At 41.8% G+C, this 21,583-nt stretch overlaps 1 protein-coding gene across 2 annotated transcripts in view; it reads left to right on the forward strand.

Moving 5' to 3' along the window:
• The window catches only part of il34 (interleukin 34), a 31,340-nt gene extending 10,091 nt beyond the window's left edge, over positions 1-21,249 (forward strand). For both annotated transcript variants that reach the window (XM_038705747.1, XM_038705745.1), the window contains 6 exons: positions 7,853-7,956; positions 8,915-8,992; positions 9,321-9,398; positions 11,140-11,247; positions 14,831-15,014; positions 17,452-21,249. In XM_038705747.1, coding sequence (XP_038561675.1) covers positions 7,853-7,956; positions 8,915-8,992; positions 9,321-9,398; positions 11,140-11,247; positions 14,831-15,014; positions 17,452-17,510 — 611 coding nt within the window. In that variant the 3' untranslated portion in view covers positions 17,511-21,249. The remainder of the gene's footprint in view (positions 1-7,852; positions 7,957-8,914; positions 8,993-9,320; positions 9,399-11,139; positions 11,248-14,830; positions 15,015-17,451) is intronic.
• Positions 21,250-21,583: the final 334 nt, after the last annotated feature.

The raw sequence follows: 21,583 nt of genomic DNA on the forward strand, positions 1-21,583 counted from the left end.
CCATCACAAAGATGGACTTGTTAACTATCAGTTATAAATTATCATAAACTTTTTCTTTACCTGCTGCCATTTATATTTGTATTTATTGTTAGGATTTTATTGATACATTTATTGATACTATTTATTGGTTCTGTTCTTTATCTATACTCTTATTAGTTTTACATTACTAAATAATTGCTTTTTTAAAATATGTCATGTAAAAGAGAATAAATTCAGAACAGTAATAAAATTTAATATTTTATTATAGCTAACTGTTTTCAGAGCAACAACAAAAGTAAAATTTACAGCAGCAAAGTAACAATTTACAATCAATATCTCACTGGAAACAAATGGAGCATGTAAGATAAACTATATTCCTGGCATCAAAATACTGTAAAGTTTAGACAGAAGAGCACAGACATCAGTATCAGTCCGCCCTCATGTCCTCCTCCCTCTTCTGCTGCTGGTAGAGAGGAGCTGGTTTGACTCAACAAGCAGCTGAGTTTGCAAGGAGTTGCTAAATTTTAAGGTACGTAGCATCTCAGCTAAACAGGCTACAGACAGAGAGGTTTAGCTTGTTTATAACTAATAGCCGAGCTAGCACATGTGCTTGTGTAAAACCAACACACTGCTGCGGTGGATGAAACAGAGCGGATTAAAATATCGCTTGCTGCAGGTTCCTACATGTTGTACTGATGCAGTATCAGCCTTTTACTGGTACTGCTGGTTTTGCTGCACTTGCTTACAGTTACTTACTTACTTAGTTATGGTCAACTGGCGTAATCAACACTGATCTGCCCCGCTAGCTCAGCTTGGTGTGTGTATTTGCGTTCTGCTGAGACAGGGAGAGGAGGGGAAGGGCAGCAGCGTGATGGCTCGTGGCTACTTCTGCACAATGGTCAATGTTGATAGGCTATTACTTATGACTTGTAACCAATCAGCTAGTACTGTGAGCGGGACATTGCGCCCACAGTACTATTTTGAACCTACATGACCACATTCAGCTACTCTTCTTTAAAGTTGTGCGTCTGAACAATACCAGTCAAAGTTTTTCAGATATTAAGCTCTGGGTGAAGCATAGTTCTGAAAAGACAGTGAGAACTGATGCGTTGCAGCAGAAAAAAACAGAGATACCTGAAAGCACTTTATGATACAGGAACAAATGTCACCAAGCATGTGGAGTTTTAGAGTCAGTGTAGCCTGGTAGTTTATCCTGTTACTCAGGAATGCTTTGTGGTGGAAATATACAGTGTGGCCTCTCAGGAGAGTCAAAATTGTGTGGCTATTTAAGTAAATGCAAATGTCCACTCATTGATACAGTGTATTTTTAATGCACAGGAATGTAAATAAGTAACCGTAGAAATGAATTGTTCTAATTTATTTTCCACTTTGTTAAATGCAGTGCCCCTTACATTTACAAATAATATTCCGGTCTCCTGGGTGAAAGTCCTGTATCTGACCCATCCAGACCCATCTTTAGGACTGATGCATAAATGCTGCAGTGTCAATATTACATCATTGAATATATGTACATGTACTTTAGTACTTTCATGTAAGGGCAGCATTGGGTTACTGTATTTAGGCTGAGACAACCAAGAGCACTGGAGGGTGTATTTATGGATATACTGGGTAATTACTCGTTGTAGAGGCTGCACACTCTGCTGCTGAAATGCTGAGGGGCTTCCAGTGGAAGTTGAAGCCGGTCAGAGGACGGAACTAAACCGCGGTTCACACGCTGCCTGTGCGAGTCTGGGGTGATAGGCTACATAGTAGCCTAAGTCCGCCCCTCACACTTGCCATGATGCATAGCGGTGAAGGGACTTTTGTAAAAATTAAAACAGTTAATAAGTTTGCCATTTGTTTGAAATAAAAATGTTACTTCATGATTGATGTATCCTTAAAACGTATCTGCTTAGAATATACTGTTTTTGTAGGTAATTGTTATTTTTGTGGTGGTTTACCATTGAAACCATGAGTGAAGGGACTGTTTCATTTGATTACATGAGTTGAAGCTTCAGAGTAGAACTGCATTTGTAGAGAGTGACTAAAGTGTGGTTTAGCTCAAGTTTGCCTGGTGATGTTTTGTTGTTGTTCAAGGTTATCAATGGCAGGCCAGATTAGCCTGCAGGCCACCGGGATTTGGCTTGGTTCTCCTGATTGGCCAGTCCGCCCCTGCTCCTAAACTGGATAGTCCTCACAGGCAGCCTCACCTTGCCTCATAAAATGTTAACACACTGCAGAGGTTCCAGAGCAGTCATTACTCTCTCTTTTTCGGCATAGTGTAACTGCAGCTGAGCCCGTGGAAGATATTGTTGTAAATGCCTGGGACTGTTGAAATATTGATATTGGATATACTGTAAGTGCTAGAACAGAAATTACTTCAAAACTGTGGCACAGTATGTACAGTATATACTGCATAATGAATAAGATGTTTACACTGCAGAACCACACAATTGAAGTCAGACATTTAAATACACTTAGGGTGGAGTCATTAAAACTCATCTACTTTGTGCGTGACAAAAGTCATTTTCCAACAGTTTGTTTACAGGCAAATGATTTCATTTACAATTCACTATATCAAACCTTCCAGTGGGTCAGACGTTTACAGACACAAAGTTTTTTTAAAGATATTTTTGGGACTTTTTTAGCCTTTAATCATAGGACGGCTGGAGAGTGACAGGAAATGTGGGAGAGAGAGGGGGGGAGGGGAGAACATGCAGTATGGAGCCACAGACTCAAACCCGGACCTGCTGCAGCCATGTCTAAGCCTTTGTACATGGGATGCGCACACTAGTGATGAACTAGCTGGCGCCCTACATACGCTAAGTTGATTGTGCTTTTAAACAGATTGGGAAATTCCTGAAAATCATGTCATGGCTTTAGAAGCTTCTGTAAAAGGAGTTGTATATGAAAAGAACATGAAATGCCACTCAACTGGGAAGAAGCCACTGCTCTAAAACTGCCATAAAAAAGTCAGACTACGGTTTGCAATTGCACATGGGGACAAAGAGCTTGCTTTTTTTTAATTGTCCTCTGGTCTGAAACAAAATGTTTGGCTGTAATGATGAGGAAAAGGTTGAAGCTTGCTAGCCGAAGAATACTATCCCGGCCGTGAAGCACAGTGGTGACAGCATCACGTTGTGGGGGGTGCTTTGCTGAAAGACGGACTGGTGCACTTCACAAAATAGAAGTCATCATGAGGAAGAAAAAGGAAAGTGATGTGGATATATTGAAGCAACATCTCAAGACATCAGACGGGAAGTTAAAGCTTGTTCGCAAATGGGTCTCCAAATGGACAATGACCCCAAGCACACTTCCAAAGTTGTGGCTTAAGGACAACAAAATCTTTGATTCTATTGGAGTAGCCATCACAAAGCCCTGAACTCTGTCCAATTGAAAACATGGATGGCCATTAAATTTGGTACAAACATTCCCTTAACTTTCCAACAGTGCTAAATGGCAAATGTTAGCATTTTCATTGTGAGGTTAGTATGCTAATGTTAGCATCTCAAAGCACTGCTCTGCTTAAGTACTGTTTAAATCATGTGTGTGAGTATTAAAAACTGTAGTATTTTAGTGTATGAAAAGCCTTTAAGCGCATTCATCTGTTACTGAAGCAGAACTTCTTGGATCATGTTCCATGGCCCACTGCCCAGTTTTAACACAGGGCTGTTTTAGGGAGTTTTTTTTATTTATTTTATCTTGAATTGAAGATCATCCATCTGTAGTCTCGGGGTAGCTGACAATCCTCCCCATGTATAAACATTATTGTGGTGTCTTATTCAACTTGCCTAAAATGATTACAGTTAATGGGTGCCATTTACTGCAGGCTACTGCTCATTGATTTGTATAATCAATGTTAAAACATGTTTTGCCATGTTGTCCCCTTGCTGGTATGTGGTGCAACTTTATTCAACAGACTGAAACACTCTGTACAACAACACTAACAAAAAATAAAAATAATCTTGGGTTATACAGTACAAATGAATCCCACACACAGACACGCACAAGCCCACACATACACATACAGTGTCAGGAATCTGCATTTGTGTAAACATGTTCTGACATGAAGGTTGAGATACAGAAACGCATTTTATGAAACATTCAAACTCTGCCTGGATCTTTTACCTGTACACAGGTTTTTGGCAGCCACCGTGATGGATTGTACAAGCTCATATATGAAAATGGAGTTTAACGCTAACTATGCTAATTACTAAGATAATGTGCCAGTTAATTTTGTTAAATCAAACATAAATCAAAGGGTAGTTGTTTCCTTTCAGTACACCATTAATGTAATTTCATGAATGTTTTAAACGACTGTGATGTCTGCATTAGTAGCCTGAATTCACTAGAACTAATACAGCTAAAAGGAACAGCTGTATATTGTAACAAAACTCTAACAAATGGACCTACCTTGTACGCTTATCCTACCTCTAACCTAATTCTACCCCTAACCCTCGAACCAAGTCTTTACCTTAAAGCCTTAAACTTTTGAGGTCCAGCATTTTGGTCCCCTCTAAGCTGTCATCCCCCACAAGTATAGTGCAATCCCCAGTTTTGGGGACCCCAGAATATAGTAAAACAAGCGTCCATCCCATCTGAAATATTACGAGCTCCCAAAGTGAACATTAGGGAGGAGGAATTTTGTGTAGTGAAGAGTTCCCCTTTCAAGGGAACTCGAACTGCGTTGGTGATGACACTATGGGAACACCTCTGGGCGTGGCAGGGCTGAAATCATGAATGAAACTACTCCAATCCTATTGGCGTTGCTAGAACGGTAGCGTGTGACGGCGTAACTGGAGGCGTATATAAGCACGTCGGCACACTGGACACATTAGATTTTTTCTATTCAGCAGGCACTCTGGCATGTTTGAGACTACTCAGAAGGAGGCTTCCACAAGAAGATCTAGTTACCTGGAAGGAGAAGCAGAGGAGATGGCTGGTGAGCAGTTCAGGCAGTGTGTCTTTCCATGCCCGCGCTACATCACGGCTGGGGACACTCATGCCCTGTGTGTTTCCTGTCTGGGGATGCCGCATGCCCAGGCAGCTCTCGAGGGGGGCTTGCGGCCACTGCCCCTGAGGGTGCGGCTCTCTTTTCCGAAGACGGCTGGATGCCCCGTGGCTCGCGCCCGGCAGTCGCTGAGGCAGTGTGGCGGCTTCGGTCATGGGGCGCCCAGCGCTACATCTCCGAGGGCAGCTGGAAAACGATCAGGCTGACACACCGTGGGTCGCAGGCGAGTTTTCCCTGGCGGTCCTCTGCATCAGGGTGCCACTGGGGACCTACGCATAACACGGGCCCGAGGGGCTGGATCCCTTGATGGATTTTGTAGAAGCATGGCGGAGCCTTGCAAACATTTCCCCGTGGGTCCTGCGCACCGTAGTGGATGGCTACAGGCCATGGACTGCGTTCCTAGGGGTGGTGTGGGACTCAACAACGATGCGGGCCCACCTGTCGCCTGCACGTGTCAGGTCCATTTGATCCTCAGGTGACCAGAGTGAAGCTAGGCCGCACCATCACTGTGAAACACTTTCAGAGGGTGTTGGGTATCATGGGGGCAGCGTCCAGCGTAATCCCGTCTGGCCTGCTGCACATGAGAGCCCTGCAGTGGTGGTTAAAATCCAAGGAATTCTGCCCGAGGGGAAGCCTTGGTTCATGTCCCAGGGTCCCGTGTTTGGAGCGTCATGTCGCTGTACAATTATTCGACAGACGCCTCACTCGTGGGGTGGGGCGCGGTCATGGACGGCCGCTTTGCGAGAGGCTCCTGGCAGGAGCATCATTTCTCTTGGCACATAAATTGCCTGGAAATGTTGGCGGTTTTCAGAGCTTTGAGGAGTTTTCTGCCCGCTCTCTGCGGTTGCCACGTCCTTGTCAGTACCGACAACACGGCGGCGGTGGCCTATTTGAATCACCAGGGGGGTCTGCGCTCTCGCCCGTTATGCAAACTGGCACATGAGATCCTCCTGTGGTCGTCACGAGAGACTACGCACTGTCCCCTGTGGTTCTCCCTCTCGCCCCCAGCCCTTCTAGGGCTGGATGCCATGGTGCAGACGTGGCAGAGGCTGCGCCTGTATGCCTTTCCGGCCCGAGTGTGGTTCTCGGACATAATATCGCTCCTCGAGGGCCCGCCATGGCAGGTCCCCCTGAGGAGGGACCTGCTGTCTCAGGCGGAGGGCCAGGTCTTTCACCCTTGCCCCGCCCTGTGGAGACTGTGGGTCTGGACCCTGAGGGGGCCCAGTTCCTGGAGGCGGGCCTGACAGCGGAAACAGTCGAGACGCTGCTCAGCTCCAGAGCCCCGTCCACGAGAAGGACGTATGGCCTGAAGTGGAATGTGTTTGCCACCTGGTGTAGAGAACGGGCGGTGGACACAGTTACCTGCCCGATTACTATGGTACTGGAGTTCCTCCAGGAGCGTTTCTCTGCTGGCCTTTCCCCATCCACACTTAAGGTGTATGTGGCTGCCATGGCAGCGTTCCATGCCCCTCTGAGGGATGGGCCTCTGGGGAGGCTTCCACTGGTCATGCGCTTCCTCCGTGGAGCCCGGAGGATGAGACCCGTGACTCAATCCAGGGTTCCCACTTGGGATCTGGCGGTAGTTCTCGAAGCGCTGGCTGAGGCCCCCTTCAAACCCCTGGAGTCGGCTGAGGCCAAGCACCTGACCCTTAAGATGGCCTTTCTCCTCGCTATCACCTCTCTGAGGAGGGTGGGGGATCTCCAGGCACTTTCAGTTTCTCCTCAATGCCTGGAGTTTGCCCGGGGAGGGTCAGAGCCATCCTGCACCCCTGTCCGGGCTATGTCCCTAAGGTTCTGTCCAGGTTGGCAGGGTCTACGGTGCTGCAGGCGTTTCATCCCCCACCTCATGTGACGGCGGAGGACGGGAGACTTCATCTGCTCTGCCCGGTCAGAGCACTGAGTATTTACACTCTGAGGTCCTACCAGTGGAGGAAAGCAGACCAGTTGCTGGTGTGTTTCGGGTCCCCCAAGGCTGGGCTCCCCGCTTCTAAACACATGATCAGCAACTGGATTGTTCAGACTATTTCTCTGGCCTATCAGGGTTACCTTCACCTGTGGCCGTAAGGGCGCACTATACTCGAGGCTCCACGTAGGGGCTTCGCTCCAGGATTTGTGTGAGGCAGCTTTTCCTCACACTTTCATCCGATTTTACAGTCTGGACCTTCCTTCTGCACCCGGCACCCTTGCGCTCTCCTCTTAGTCGTGCCTAACGTTACTGCACGCTGGGGGGGCAGGCGGAGGCTTCAGCGTGGAATAGTGGGTATTCTCGTTCCCATAGTGTCGTCACCGATGCAGTTCGAGTTCCCTCGAAGGGGAACGTCTCGGGTTACGTATGTAACCCTTGTTCCCCGAAAAGGGGAACGAGACACTGCGTCGGTCCGCCACACCTCGCCACGCCTGGAGTGCCTTGCTTCATAGCAAAGAGCTAATGTGTCCGGTGTGCCGGCGTGCTCCGGGTTATATTCTATCTGTAGATGGTCATGCTGAAGATCCACTTTGAGATCTACATCAGTGTGCTGGCTCTACTTCAACTCATTGTGATCATACACAAAACAGATGCACTGGTAACACAAAAAGCCTGTACACAGAAACCAGCATATCACTACTCACACATATTGCTTACACACACACAGCTCTGAGTCAGACCACATACAGTAGTTTGGTCAAACAAGTCCTATCTGTCTCTATGTATAGCCAAACTGTAAAAAAAAAAAAAAAAGAGACCTACATGTGTGTTGTATGTACTGTACGCACATACAACACAGTTTTTAAGTAGACATCAGTGACATGTACAACATTTGCTGCTCTGTAAAAAAACAACTGTGTAGTTAATCTCATGCTCTGTCACTCCTGTTTCTGCAGGCCTGTTTCTGCTCCCGCCTGTTCAGATGGCCCAGACACCAGCCAGCATGTGCACACCCTTGAAGACGCTCAACGACAGCCTCAGCCACAGGCGACGGTACATGGTGAGAGAATGCTGGCATGTTTGCAAGCATCTGAATGTGGAAGCACGTGTAAAGTTGCCTTGCAGGTGGAAAGTCAGTGGTCCTAATATCTGGACCAGCCCGGAAGATCAGAGCAGTGGAAGTGAATGAGCAGTATAATCCTATCCCTCAATGACCGTTGTTTTAAAGGAAATTTTCATCCTAAAATAAACACATTCTACATTTTGTCATCTGTGTATGACGTTCTGTGTATTCTAAAGGTCTAGCATTGTCCAGTTCTACTGAAATCAGGGATTTCCTGGCATTCCCTGAATGACTTTCACCTGACTACAGCCAACAGAAGGCATAAAATAATAATAGTGATAACAGCAAGAGAAGCAAAGTGAAAAATTGTTATCTGTACAAATAAAACTTAAAAGGGGCAAGCCATCAATTTAGTACATATATACCCTTGCGAGGGACAAGTTTGATTGCCCTTTTAGTTGTGACAGACCTGTCATGTTATCGGTGGAGCGTGTGCAAATGTATGAGAGATGTGGAATATTTTGCGTGTGAGAGAACACAGACCCCTTTTTCTGCAAATCCAAGAAGTGATGTTGTTCACTGACAATTGTTGTTTCACTGCACCATTATTTTGGCGTCTTATGAATCCATGTGGAACTTGTATGTGCATGATACAAACAAACACCAAAAGCAGCAACTACTAATCCAACTGGCAGAAATGATTTCATCTCATTGGCCCACATGGAGACTGGATCATAAATACAACATTACATTTTATGGCTGCCTTACTGCCTTACTTACTGTTACTGAACAGTAGGAGTGGTGTGTGATTTTGAAAGAAGTTATATGTAAATGGATTAGTTTTCATAGTAAATGTCACAACCAATTCCTCAAACATGTAAAAAGGTGTTACAGCTGTCTGATTTATGCACATCTCATATCTTCATTTTTCTCTCTCTTTTTCTTTGCTTTACAGAAGCACAACTTCCCAATCAACTACACCATCAGGGTTCATCATAACGAAGTCTTTAGACTGTCAAACATTAGCAGAATGGTAAAAGTCATGACACTGTCCCTTAATTTATTGACCCCTTTACTTTTCCTATCAGAGGACATGGTGAAAGTGATCCCTCAGATGACGCTTGCCAAGTATTGCAATGCCTGTGACTCTATGCCACCAGTCAAAAGTCTGACTCCTGAACCTTCATAACAATAGTTTACCTGTTCCCCCTCCTCTTTGTTTCTTCCCTATACACTGTTTAGTGCTATATGCTGATGTGCTTTAGTGTACATATAAGATACATATGATAAAATATCAAAATAAATTAGTCAAACTTCTTTAACATTTTCATCTCTCTCCCCTCCCCACCTGTCCCCTCCAGAGGTTACAGGTGGAGGGGTTGGATGAGCTGGTTCTCCAGAGGTTGTGGTTCCAGGTCAACCAAGGCATTTTAAAAAAGGTAGGAAAAGGGTTCTGCATTAAGCTGCTATTTGTCAGATATTGTCCAAAGCCAATCATTTTATTTCCTGTGTATAAACAGTTTATGTAATCTGTTAAAAAATTGTTTAGTAGTAGTTTAATTTTCCTTCTCTCCCAGCTGCCTGAACAGTCCTGAACAGTTAAAATGATTACACCACCGGTAAAATCTTATGTATTAATTTAAATTAATTAAAATTGTGTATGTGTCCACTTAATTCAATAGTCTTCAATTCACATTTTCAAGATGGGAATTTATATTGTAAGTTACCACTTCAGAACCACTTCGCTTGTCCTGTCCATATTTTAAACTACCCTTGGCTACAGTTTCAGATATTAAAAGGACACAACATCAACGGTGCATACTGTCTGCATAGTATAGTAAACATTGGAGCAGTTTTAAAAGTATAAATGGAAAACAATGGCGCTTCTTCACCATCACCATCGATCTCTCTAAAATTATTCAATTTATATTGTGTGTGTGTGTAATTGTGTGAAAAACAAAGCATGTGTCTCTTGCAGGTCTCTGTTTCTTTTGACATCTATAAAGCTATAAAAAAGTAATTCAAGTTGATTGAGGGTTATAAAATACTAACTGCTGAAGAGTGACCATCACGGCGTCGTACATTGTGTCGCACAGATAAAATGCTGTTCACACAGAAAAATGGGTTGTAGAGTTTCCAGTGAAGTTGGAGCATTCAAGCTGAATTAGGAAGGCACTGATTGCAAATAACTGCCAATAGACTTATGTCAAACTGTGTTTGTTGTTGGTCTCTCACCTACTCTCTCTCCCCTGTGCGTTCATATGCAAACAAGTATGTACCACTTGCAACAACCATAAACAGCACACGTTACCCACTATTGGGTAAAAGGTGAATGGGACAGCTTCTACTTGCTACACAGTCCAACACAACAAATCAAACACGAACGTGATCAAAGTTGAACTTTCAAATATGGTTTGTCACAGAACAGACTGTGCCCAAAACGTGACGACATTTATCTCAGCCGCTCGGCCCAAGTATACCCCACAAGTATACAAGTATATCCAGCTGAAGCCATTATAAAAACAGTTAATATGAGCCCTTCAGTTGGGTATTATTAAAACAACCTGATAGTTAGGGTCATCTGAGAGCTCATAGCAATAAAAACAGGCCAAGTTGTATTAGCACTGAAAAAGTTCCACTGAGAAATAAAACACAGTCATTAAAAATGATTTTGTGAAACTGTTTGTTTGACAATCTTCAGATTTGGCCCGGTGGACAAAGACATGCGGCTTAGGTTGATTGGTGACTCTAAATTGTCCTTGATGTCAGCTGGGATTGGCTCCAGTCCCCCGCGACCCTGTACGCAGGATAAACGGTTGACGATGGATGGTTGGAGTAGAGGTTGCAAATTTAGCAACTATTAATCAAAGAAATAAAGATAACCTAGTTGTGCGTTCAAGCCACAACAATATACAGTATGACTTTCAGCGTAAAATAATGTGGTCTAATTAATGAATGAATGCAAACAAAAGGTGCCTAAGGAAAACAAAATAATAATAAAAAAATAATGCATTTGAGTGATTCAAGTGTTTTTAAAAGCATTTAGTTTTGACTACGTTATACTATATTTAGTATATACTGTACAAGTCAGAGGCCTGAATGAAAGAGAGAGTTGAGCCTGTTGCTGCTGTCTATAAGTTTAAGAGCATCTTGTTTCAATCTTGCTATTTGAAATTTCAGATCATCCGGGTTATGCCACTGAGACATCCTTCACGTCCATATACCGCTGAGTTGGAAAGACGCTTCAGGGATGCAGAGGGAGTCTTTGTACAGGCGTATCCCGCTGAGGTAACCTAAGGTTCATGAATCTGTACCACAGCTGTATTGAATTCCTCTTCAAATGAAGCAATTCAGTTAGTAAGTGAATTTCCCTTAGACTGTAAAGGTCAGAGGATATTTGGCAGGAGATGGATGTCACATTTATTCTATTTATCAGTATTGGGAGTGAATGCCCTTATCGTTAGAAAATTAAATGCGGGTTCTATTTATGGCCCAGCAATAGTTCAGTCAAGCTGTATTCAGTACACTTATTGATCGTTGATCAGTCAAGTATGAGCAGGGTAATGAGTACTAGGCCAGCCTGCTAAATTTGGTTTCTCTCTAATGGTGACTCATCTAAACTGGTATTTTATCAAAAATCAAACATTCCAGTCCAGTTTGTTCAGTTTGAACTTGAGTACTCTTTGACCTCTGTATAAAACCATGTTGGCCAGCAGTAAAAGTGATAAAAGCACTTTGTAAACCAGTTTATAAATGTCAGTCTTTGACTTTTGGACAATTTATATGTACACAGCTGTCAAATCAATCATCATGTGTGGCCTTGTGTTGAAGCAGGCAGTGAGTCTAATGTCAGCACACAGCAAGTGTGGACTGATCACAGCCAGATGAGATGCCTTAATTTTGATCCAAATCTTGTTTTTTCTTTCTTGTGATTTACAGTGAAATGTGTATTATCTGTCATCAGTTTTACTAAATAATTTGATTAAATACACGTGCAAAGTTGAGAAGCATGCCTCAGTGGGGTTTGCCATTTGAATTATTCATATCACTTGGTATTACAAGGATTTGACAGTTACCAGGCCCCTTTCTGGTTAGCCTCAGGCCCCCACACTACTCCGTTTTAGTTTAATGAAACTACAGCACATCAGCTAAAACACATCTAAAACACAGCTAAAACGCTAGCTGTGTTTTAGAGTTGATCTCTGTCTATGCTAAAATGGGCATGCATGTGCCGGTGTAAACATGAAGCAGATTGTCCTCAGCTTTACAAGAATTAGATGGTCCTCAGTTTTATTACCCCAGGTGGCTGTAATGGTCTAACCTCCCAACATCTCAGGCCCCATCGTATTGTAAAACAGCAAAAATTATGACGTAAAACGGAGAAGTTTGAAAACGCTGCCGACCCCATTTTTCGTTTCAAAACTCTGGAGAGTGTTTGAGTGGGGATGGGCAAAAACAGAGGACTTTAGAAACGATGATGCAGACACTCATGTTTGTCTCTCTGATTAGGTCTCATACGTCATGCAAAGTAGAAACACAATGCTACTGACAGAGTTTTTGACAGGGTATTTTTCTTAAAATATTTTGTACTTTTCAGATAACCTACACTTGTACTCTGCATGTCACCGTAGACTCCCAGTTTGTTGTCCACTGCCACAGCTGCTTTTAACGCCCGTGTAACATTCAGGAACAATCCCAGCTCGTTATTGATCCATGCAAAATAAAATCTGGTGTGGTTCTTCGTAGTTCTTCGTCTTTATTCTTTTGTCAAATCTTCTGTAACTACGGAATAGACTATCTGCTTCATGTATACACCGGTACACACATGTCCAGTGTACCTGAATGGCCACTGGATGTGCGTTTTCAGTCGTTTTAGTATAGACAGACATCAACTCTGAGAGCAGCTAAAATGCTGCTGTGGACGGAGATCATATTGGTTCACTATTAGTGATAAAATTGATGACACTTGGCACTGGCTCTAAATGTTACTATTTTAGAGTTTTCTTTTAAGTGCAATTATTTGAAACAGGGCCCATTGACTGTAGGAGCAGACAAGGCTAAAGTTCAGTATAGACTCTGATTTATATTTACATATTATGTATTAAAACCATCTGTCTGCCTTTTCTGCTTTTTCTTCCATCAGGCCATGATAATCTTGTGCGTACAGTATTGACGTTGCATAACGGCCATATACACTCTTGAACAAAATCTTAAGACCGGGGGAAACATTGCAAGTATTCGCATTTCGTGCTGGTGGATCATAACCGGGTTGTAAGTAATGCTTCAAAATGCCAAAAGAAGAAACAGGAGCAAGAGACAAAAAATAGAGAGTAGGCAATTTATTGAAAACTGCATTTAAACTCAAACAGGCTGTTCATCAGCTGATCAAAAGTTTAAGACCATAGCCCAAAAATAAACCTACAACAGAACTAAAAGTGTCAAAAAAGGACTCAGTAGTGAGTAGCCCCACCGTTCTTGTTGATCACTTCAAACACTCGTTTCGGCATGCTTGATGCGACTGTTCCCAGGAGGCTGCTGGGAACGTTGCTCCATGTGGTGAAGATGGCTTCACGAAGGGCATCCACGGTCTGGAACTGACGTCTGTTTTTGTAAACTTCCCTTGCCATCCATCCCCAAATGTTCTCAATGGGATTTAGATCAGGAGAACAAGCAGGATGGTCCAAAAGAGCAACGTTATTCACCTGGAAGAAGTCCTTGTCAGGCAGACGTTGTGAATTGCAACGTTGTCCTGTTGAAAGACCCAGTCATTACCGCACAGACGGGGGCCCTCAGTCAAGAGGGATGCCCGCTGCAACATGTCCACATAGCCAGTCGCCGATTGACGCCCCTGGACAACCTGAAGCTCCATTTTCCCATTGAAGGAAAAAGCACCCCAAATCATGATGGAGCCTCCTCCACTGTGCTGTGTAGAAAACATCTCCGGTGGGATCTCCTTGTCATGCCAGTAACGGTGGAAGCCATCAGGAAAGTCCAGGTTAATTTTTTTCTCGTCAGAGAATAAAACTTTCTTCCACCTTTCAATGTGCCATGTTTGGTGCTCCCTTGCAAATTCCAAACGGGCAAGTTTGTGGTGTGGGAGGAGACGTGGCCTTTGAAGACGTTTTTTGTTCTTGAAGCCCTTCTCTCGCAGATGACGTCTTATGGTTATTGGGCTACAGTCAGCATCAGTAAGTGCCTTGATTTGGGTCGAGGATCGACCTGTGTCTTCACGGACAACCTGTCGGATCCTGCGGCTCACTGCAGGTGAAATTTTTTTGGGTCTACCACTTGACTTTTTTGTCCCATAACTCTCAGGATCTTTTAAGAAATGTAAAATGACTATCTTACTGTATCCAACCTTGGCAGCGATGGCGCGTTGCGAGAGGCCTTGCTTGTGCAGCTCAACAATCCTTCCACGTTCAACGAGAGAAAACCTTTTTGCCTTTGCCATCAGGAGATCATGACAGTGTGACTGCCTGAAGATCAATGACACGAAAGCCATATTTTTGTGCAGATTTTACCTTTTTATGCCTATGGTCTTAAACTTTTGATCAGCTGATGAACAGCCTGTTTGAGTTTAAATGCAGTTTTCAATAAATTGCCTACTCTCTATTTTTTGTCTCTTGCTCCTGTTTCTTCTTTTGGCATTTTGAAGCAGTACTTACAACCCGGTTATGATCCACCAGCGCGAAATGCGAGTACTTGCAATGTTTCCCCCGGTCTTAAGATTGTATATCACATTTTCAAATACTAAACTGAATGGGTTTCTGACACTGCGTGTGCAAAGCACCACATAGATCCACATCCATTTACTTCACATTTAGTCTCTCATTCATGTGCATGTGTCTTTTCTGTTTTCTTGTGTGGCCAGATGTTCCAGCAGGAACTTCCAGATACTATCCAGGAGACCTGGGATCATTTAACAGAAGAGCCTGACAGAGTGCCAGAGTCCAGCTGGCGATTTGCTTCCCCAAAATCCCTTCTGGACAACTTCTGCCACACCATGCACTGCCTCTTCAGCGAGTGCTTTGCCAGCACAGAAGCACAGCAGGACTGTGAGTTTAACAAAGCAAACGTGAAACCCTGCACGCTGTAACTGTTCTATTTTCTAATATGACTGTACAATAAAAAAAACACAGACTAGCAGACAAACATAGCACAAACAGCACACGCTGTGAGAACAATTTAAAATAAATCATAAAATTGTTGCACACCTGTTCATTCATACGGTAGTTTGAAAGAAGATTTAGTTGTAGAATAGTGCACTGGAGGACAACTGAAGTTGACAAAGCCTTTATGGCTCCCTGTCTACGTTCAACAAGACCCCAGCATATCACCAACAGATGCACGTGTTTAGTGTTATGTTCACTTAAAGGGCATACCATTCTTAAATAATTATTCTGTTAAATTAAGATTTTTTAAATTGACAGACAGGACATGCCTAAACCTTAGCGCAATGTAATGTTTGTTAGAAGGAAACTTTAGGTAATGGTCTGCTAGAATAATGCTAAATTGGTGATACACAAGATGATATTTCCCCCCCCTGATATTCACCCCACTCAGTGCTTCCTGTTAGAGAAGCCCTAACATGTTGAGATTGAACGCATGTGACTACATTCATGAAGGACAGCGCTACACTGTGCTCATGTGGGCTTTAATCCAGCCGCATAGGATTTAATAAGGAAATCAACATATAAAGCTTTAATTTCTATCTTTTACACTATGTGTTTCACAGTTCATCTCCAAATATCAAATGGCAGTGTGCGTCAATGTGACAGAATCTGTAAGTAAACATGCTGCAGTAGCACAAATCACTTCAGCAGCCTAAGTGTGACATATCAGATGGCGATTTGCGAAGCATGACAGCATGACATCATTGTCCTTCTCAGCTGAGTCAGTAGACAATCGCTGATAAGTTCTTTGTTCCTTGTATGGATTTGTTTACGACATTCCTGTATTTTATATATGTCATCTTTGTCGATTCACATCTAAGAAGCAGTGAATGCAAAAGGTGAAATGTGCTAGTGTTACAAAATGATTAAATCTACATGTAAGCCTGCACTGAATCAAATCATCTTAATCAAAATCAAGTTAAAAATCCTTTCACACAGGAAATCCTCATATGACGTGCTCTACCCACTGTGCTTTTAACCCATTCGTATCAGGCTGCTGTCACAAATAAACCTGTGTTTGTGACTGTCACAGAGGCTTTATTCTGTCACTGTAGCTATGCACAAACATCACCGCCAAACTACAGAATTAAATTACAGAAACTAAGTACCAAATTAAGTTAGGTTTCAATCTCATTTTAGAATACTCGGGTGGTCCATAACATAAATCCAATTTGAATGTCAAATGTCTGTACAGTAAAGCCATCCAGTGTCCCACACTAATCAGGTAGAGGGTCACGAAGCTCCGTGGGATAACTCACATTGACCTAGTAAAGGAATTGTTGGCTATTTTGGGAAATACTCTTTTTCACTTCTTTGCAGAGAATTAGAATTAATTAAAATAACACCATTCTGATGTCTGCTCGCTAATTAGCGTAGGATAAAGACTAGAAGCAGTCTTTAAGCTTACCTTTTCCAAAGGTAACAGAATCCGCCTACCAGCGCCTCTAAAGCTCACCATATCTTGTTTGTTTAATCAAAAACTAAAGTGTAAAATGGTAATTTGTCGGGCTATGGCTGGGAGTAGTATCCTAACTTCCTGAAGTCTTCGCTAGTTGTTTGGCAGCTGTTCCTGGTCAAGTAGTAGTATGACACATAAGCCCCTTTACAACAGCAAATTTAAGTTTTTACGCTTAGGTTTTTGTACATATGTAACAAACTAGATATATCACATGAATTATTATAGCAAATAATTGAGTTACAATTATTTTGTATTTAGCTTACAGACACAAGAGGGCCATCCATCTTATCTAACTCTCGGCAAGAAAGTGAATAAGCGTATTTCCCAAAATGTCGAATTTTTCCTTTAAGCACTTGCTGCAACATGCAGAAAAATATACATTTCATGTACACCACAGAGTATCTTTTAAATGTACCTTTTTTCTATACTTCATCCTGTATGTATTTGGAGCATCCAGAATATACTTTGCTTGCAGATGAAAAAAGTTGTTCTTGTGATAAAATAGATGATTCACTTTTTCAGGAAGTCTGTGTGGTTTGGTAATTAGCCAGATACTATTACATTAATATGCTGCTACAGTGGTCCAGGTCTCTGTGGTTTAATCACATTCTGCTGCGACTACTTTGTATGTGACTCCTCAAAAAGGTGAAACCTGAGAGGAAAATCCTGCTTAAGTTTAGTAGCTCTGTACTAAAGCTCATACAGTTATACATATGGATGGAGGGAGAAGTGGACCAGATCCATGATGTGACATTAAAACATGTGGCGAGAGACATTGCATACGATAGTCAATCAACCAGACACTCAGTCGGTGAGAAATGAAGGAGTAAATGCTTAATGAAGTTTCTCTTCTCTTTTCAGACTGTGGTGTTTCTTATTCGAGGAAAGGCAGGAAGAAAGACTTACAGCCCAAAAGCTGAGAAGACCACAGCGGGGTGAAGTTGTCCAGGTTTATACTGATAAGGGATTGGTATCATAATCTCACTTGAGGAAAAGGGAGAGGGGTAAAAGGACAACATTTAGGTACAGAAACAGTATTCATGGCGATTTTAGGAGCAAATGGACTTTCCGCTAACAATGAAATAAAGCTCAATTGGAAGTAAAAACTCCAACCCCTATGATATTCCTATTCTGTCAGTCAGTCAGGATACCTGAACTATTTGTCTCTTGATGACATTGCAGATTGATGCTTTGATACTTTCAAGCTCTGGAAGAGATTTGTTCATGGTCACATATATCGTACATAAAGTGATGTATGATCAGTAAATTAGATAGATTCTTTTCTACGGTGGATTTTTTTTACGAAGGAGGGTGCAAGCTGCTTATTCCTTGTCAGCGGAGGGTTCACTTCCCCTGGAGTGAGGACATCCCTGTGGCTTTGCCAAATCCCTGCCAAGAAAGCTTGTGATGTGCTCCAATAGGCCTGTATGGTTCACCTCACAGACCAACAAGATGCAGCAAGACAGACTATACATTGGACTGTTATTATATCGAGAAAGTTCAAACTACTGTTTTCTCTTCCCTTTTCAGGTGTTGTCTTTGCGTCTCTTTCCCACGGCTTTCATATAAAGTGTTATTTTTAGAACTGTGCCATAGGCGCACATAACGTATTTAAATGCTGTAAAAACAAGTTTGCAAATTTTTGCCCCCTTCCATGTATTTCTCCATGCACAAAGAGTGAGTGTTGAACCCGGGCAAACAACGCCATACAATAATCTCTCTCCGTCCAAGCTATGCATTTCTATATTTACTCTATATTTTGTGGAGTTTTATTTTTTAACCCCAGGCAACTATTGAATATGTTGCTGACTTGTATACCTGTTATCAGTAACATCACAGTCAGAATTTGTTTAAACTTTATAATCAGGCCCCAAATCTAGATAAAATTATCTTAAATACATAAATAATTTTTTTTAAATTACATGGAAACTATTTGCACTTCTGAAAATGTGCAAGTACAATGGTCACAATTTGTCAAAGGGAACAAAATTGGCATCCCAGACTGGTTTGGGAATTTTCAGTAACTCCTTCTTGATTTTCAGCTCTTAACATGTGAGAAATCCCTGCATGAAAGCTGTAAAAAATTAAACCTGAAACTCAACTTAATACCATTGCAGACATTACAGGTATGGCATAGTGATTCTCAACATTCAGATCTTTTACACTTTCAAATTTTAGTTTTGCTCCAACAAATTCTGACTTTACTTCAAAGCACATCATTACATCCTGCCATTTTCTTTTCTGTGTGTTAACTTGTCAGGTGTTGATGAAATAAGAAAACACCTATATTATTGAGATCATCCTTTAGTTTAATAGGCAACGTATAAATTATAATCTGTGAAAAAAGGCAGAAAAATGAAGATGTCAACTTTATTTGTTCAGAATATCACGCATTGTCAGTGGAACTTACAGGCCTATATCAGCGCTGATTCTTGACAGACAAAACTACATGCATGGGAAAAACCTGGGGAGAGGCAGCTTTTAGATCACATGCTTGCATGAGCTGTGAGGTGTTACCATTTGTGTCAGCTCTTATAGAAATAATCCTTCGTAGAGTCCTGTAACAGGATTTTGTATACAGTGGTGATTCAACACTGCTGTGGGTATATAGATTACCCAGGTTACCACAACAGCAGTCAAAGCCTGCTTGGAGCCACAAGGTTAAAGATCATTTGAAAAATGTACCCTGTTTTTATTTTTATTTTTTACAAACATGGCCAGAGAAATAGTCAGTCTGTCCATCGTCCACACCCGTTTATCCCGCTTATGCAGGATCGCAGGCCAAAGAAACAGCCCACACTGAAAATCTTGGGTTGTTAGTTTTCTGAGACCCTGGATTTAAACACATGACCTACAGCTACTAACTTGTTCCAGCTACTAGCCAAATAAAAACATTCCTTTCCGATCTATCTAACAAATTCAGGCAACAGTAAGCATGTTTGCTAATTTGAAAAGTTAGTCGCCTATGCTCTGCCATTGTTGTCAAGACCTGAAGACGTCCAACATGGCTGCTGAGGGGTGCAATTGATCATCTGATGTAATTGTCAGGGTTGGAATGCATCCTTGAATGTCAGTGTTGTCAGTTTTTTTGACTTGCCTCACTTGATTATCAATAATGGTGACATTAAGATCGGGTTAGGTGTTGATAAGCTGGTTGAGAGGTTCTCCACTTCATGGTTCACAGCACATGTTTAAACTACATGTATACTGCTTTGGACATGTAGAGGGCACTATAGCCCTCCTGGGAGTCTTTGGATGACAGAGCACTTCTTCTAAGGCCAAATAAAAACTACCCTCCCTTTTAATGGGTTCATACCTTCAAATTAAGTCTTTTATTAGATAGATAAATGTCCATTTTCACAGAGAGTCCTCTATTGAAGGATATAAAGCCTACGCTTAAGGGTAAAAAGGGCTTTATGTTAGGCTCTTATGATTCATCTATAGGAATCATAATGTATTTAGTGTAACAAATAATTCCTTCATTCTTCCAGTTTGTTCTGTTTTAGTTAAAGTGTATTCAAAACAGACTTGAAGGATAGTTTCTTTTTAGTTTTTAAAAGTGTAAATCAAAGTTTTGCTAAATAGGAAATTAACTCAAGTGAAGAAGCCATTGATTCCCTTTGTGAACATTTTACAGCAGATATAAGAGAAGACATTTGTTAGAAATATAAACTTTAAGTACATCCAACAAGTATGCTATAAATGTTTCAGTTTGGACAACTAAATGTACCGTCCATGACAGTTTTAAGCTGATCTTATTTGATAATCTTAAAACAGACCAGGTGCTAAAAGATGGAGAACGTCTGCTGTGCTGTAGTAATGCTTCCAGGATGCAACCAGGCAAAATCACTGTGATGCATTTATTTTCAGGTCACTATGTTGCAGACCATCAGTCACAGTAAAGTGGGTGGGGTCAGTCATTTATAGTGGTGGGCAGGATTATTTTCTCATTGCTTCATGCACTCAATGTTTTTCTAAAGAGCCGTGTTTGTGCATGTAAGTTGCAGTGGTGGCGACTTTATCTCGATGCACCTGGTTCATTGCCTGCGAATCCTGACTTGCTGGTTTAGTCAGTTTATGGTGTAACATTCCCCTACCCCATTATTACTTTGGGGATAACTGTGTTTATTATGATAGCACATGCAGTTGTTATCAGAGTTGGTTTCAAAAACATGCTCAAAAGCCTGTGCAAATAGAAGAATTGGTTATATTTCCACTCAGCAATTAAGATTATTTGTGTGTTTAAAGCTTGGGTAGCATTTTGTTATATTTGTTGCTTTACAGTGATCTTACAGAAATCAAATGCTCTGACACAAAAACAAAATCCAGTATGCCAATTCTTTTGGTCTGAATGAAATGATTATCTGGCCTAACTGAGCCCACTTTGCCCATGCTCCTAATTTCAGGGAGTGGCTTTGGAGCGAGGCCTGAGGGGAGGGTTGTTCTACACTGTTGCCTTCCCTAACTTTAAAATGAAATCAAGTCAACAATCAACATTGTAACTGCCATGCTTTATGATGTGTGGCTTAACCAAAAATGAAATAAAGTATCAATTCAATAAAAAAACAAATTACAAAGTGACATTTTCAAAGTTTGCATTACGTGAAATGGTATTTAACCCTCATACTTCGAATAAATAATGCGATGTTTCACTTATAAGCCTCAGGTATTTGTCCCATATAGCTTTGAGTTCCTCCCAGGACTGCACAGTGTCTATTTGTGAAAGCTTACTGTATGTATGAAAGTTACAGTTTCAGTTCATGCGTGCACTTCACCTATGATGAATGTTAAAGCCTCGCAAGAAAAATTGTCTCATTCTTCAGGAGGTGGAATGATGATCTTTGAGGATGTATATATATATATATATATGTCTCACAAATCTTTCACAAGTTTCTAATTTGCTAAGCCTGGTCCTCTTATGCAAAAGATGCTCTAGAATGATAATTATTGTATGTATTGCTATAAATGCCTGTTTATTTTTTATTATACTTAC

Source organism: Micropterus salmoides, unplaced genomic scaffold (genome assembly GCF_014851395.1).
Source record: "Micropterus salmoides isolate LMB-PRFRI ecotype aquatic unplaced genomic scaffold, ASM1485139v1 Ms_hic_scaffold_8, whole genome shotgun sequence".
NCBI classification, from domain to species: Eukaryota; Metazoa; Chordata; class Actinopteri; order Centrarchiformes; family Centrarchidae; genus Micropterus; species Micropterus salmoides.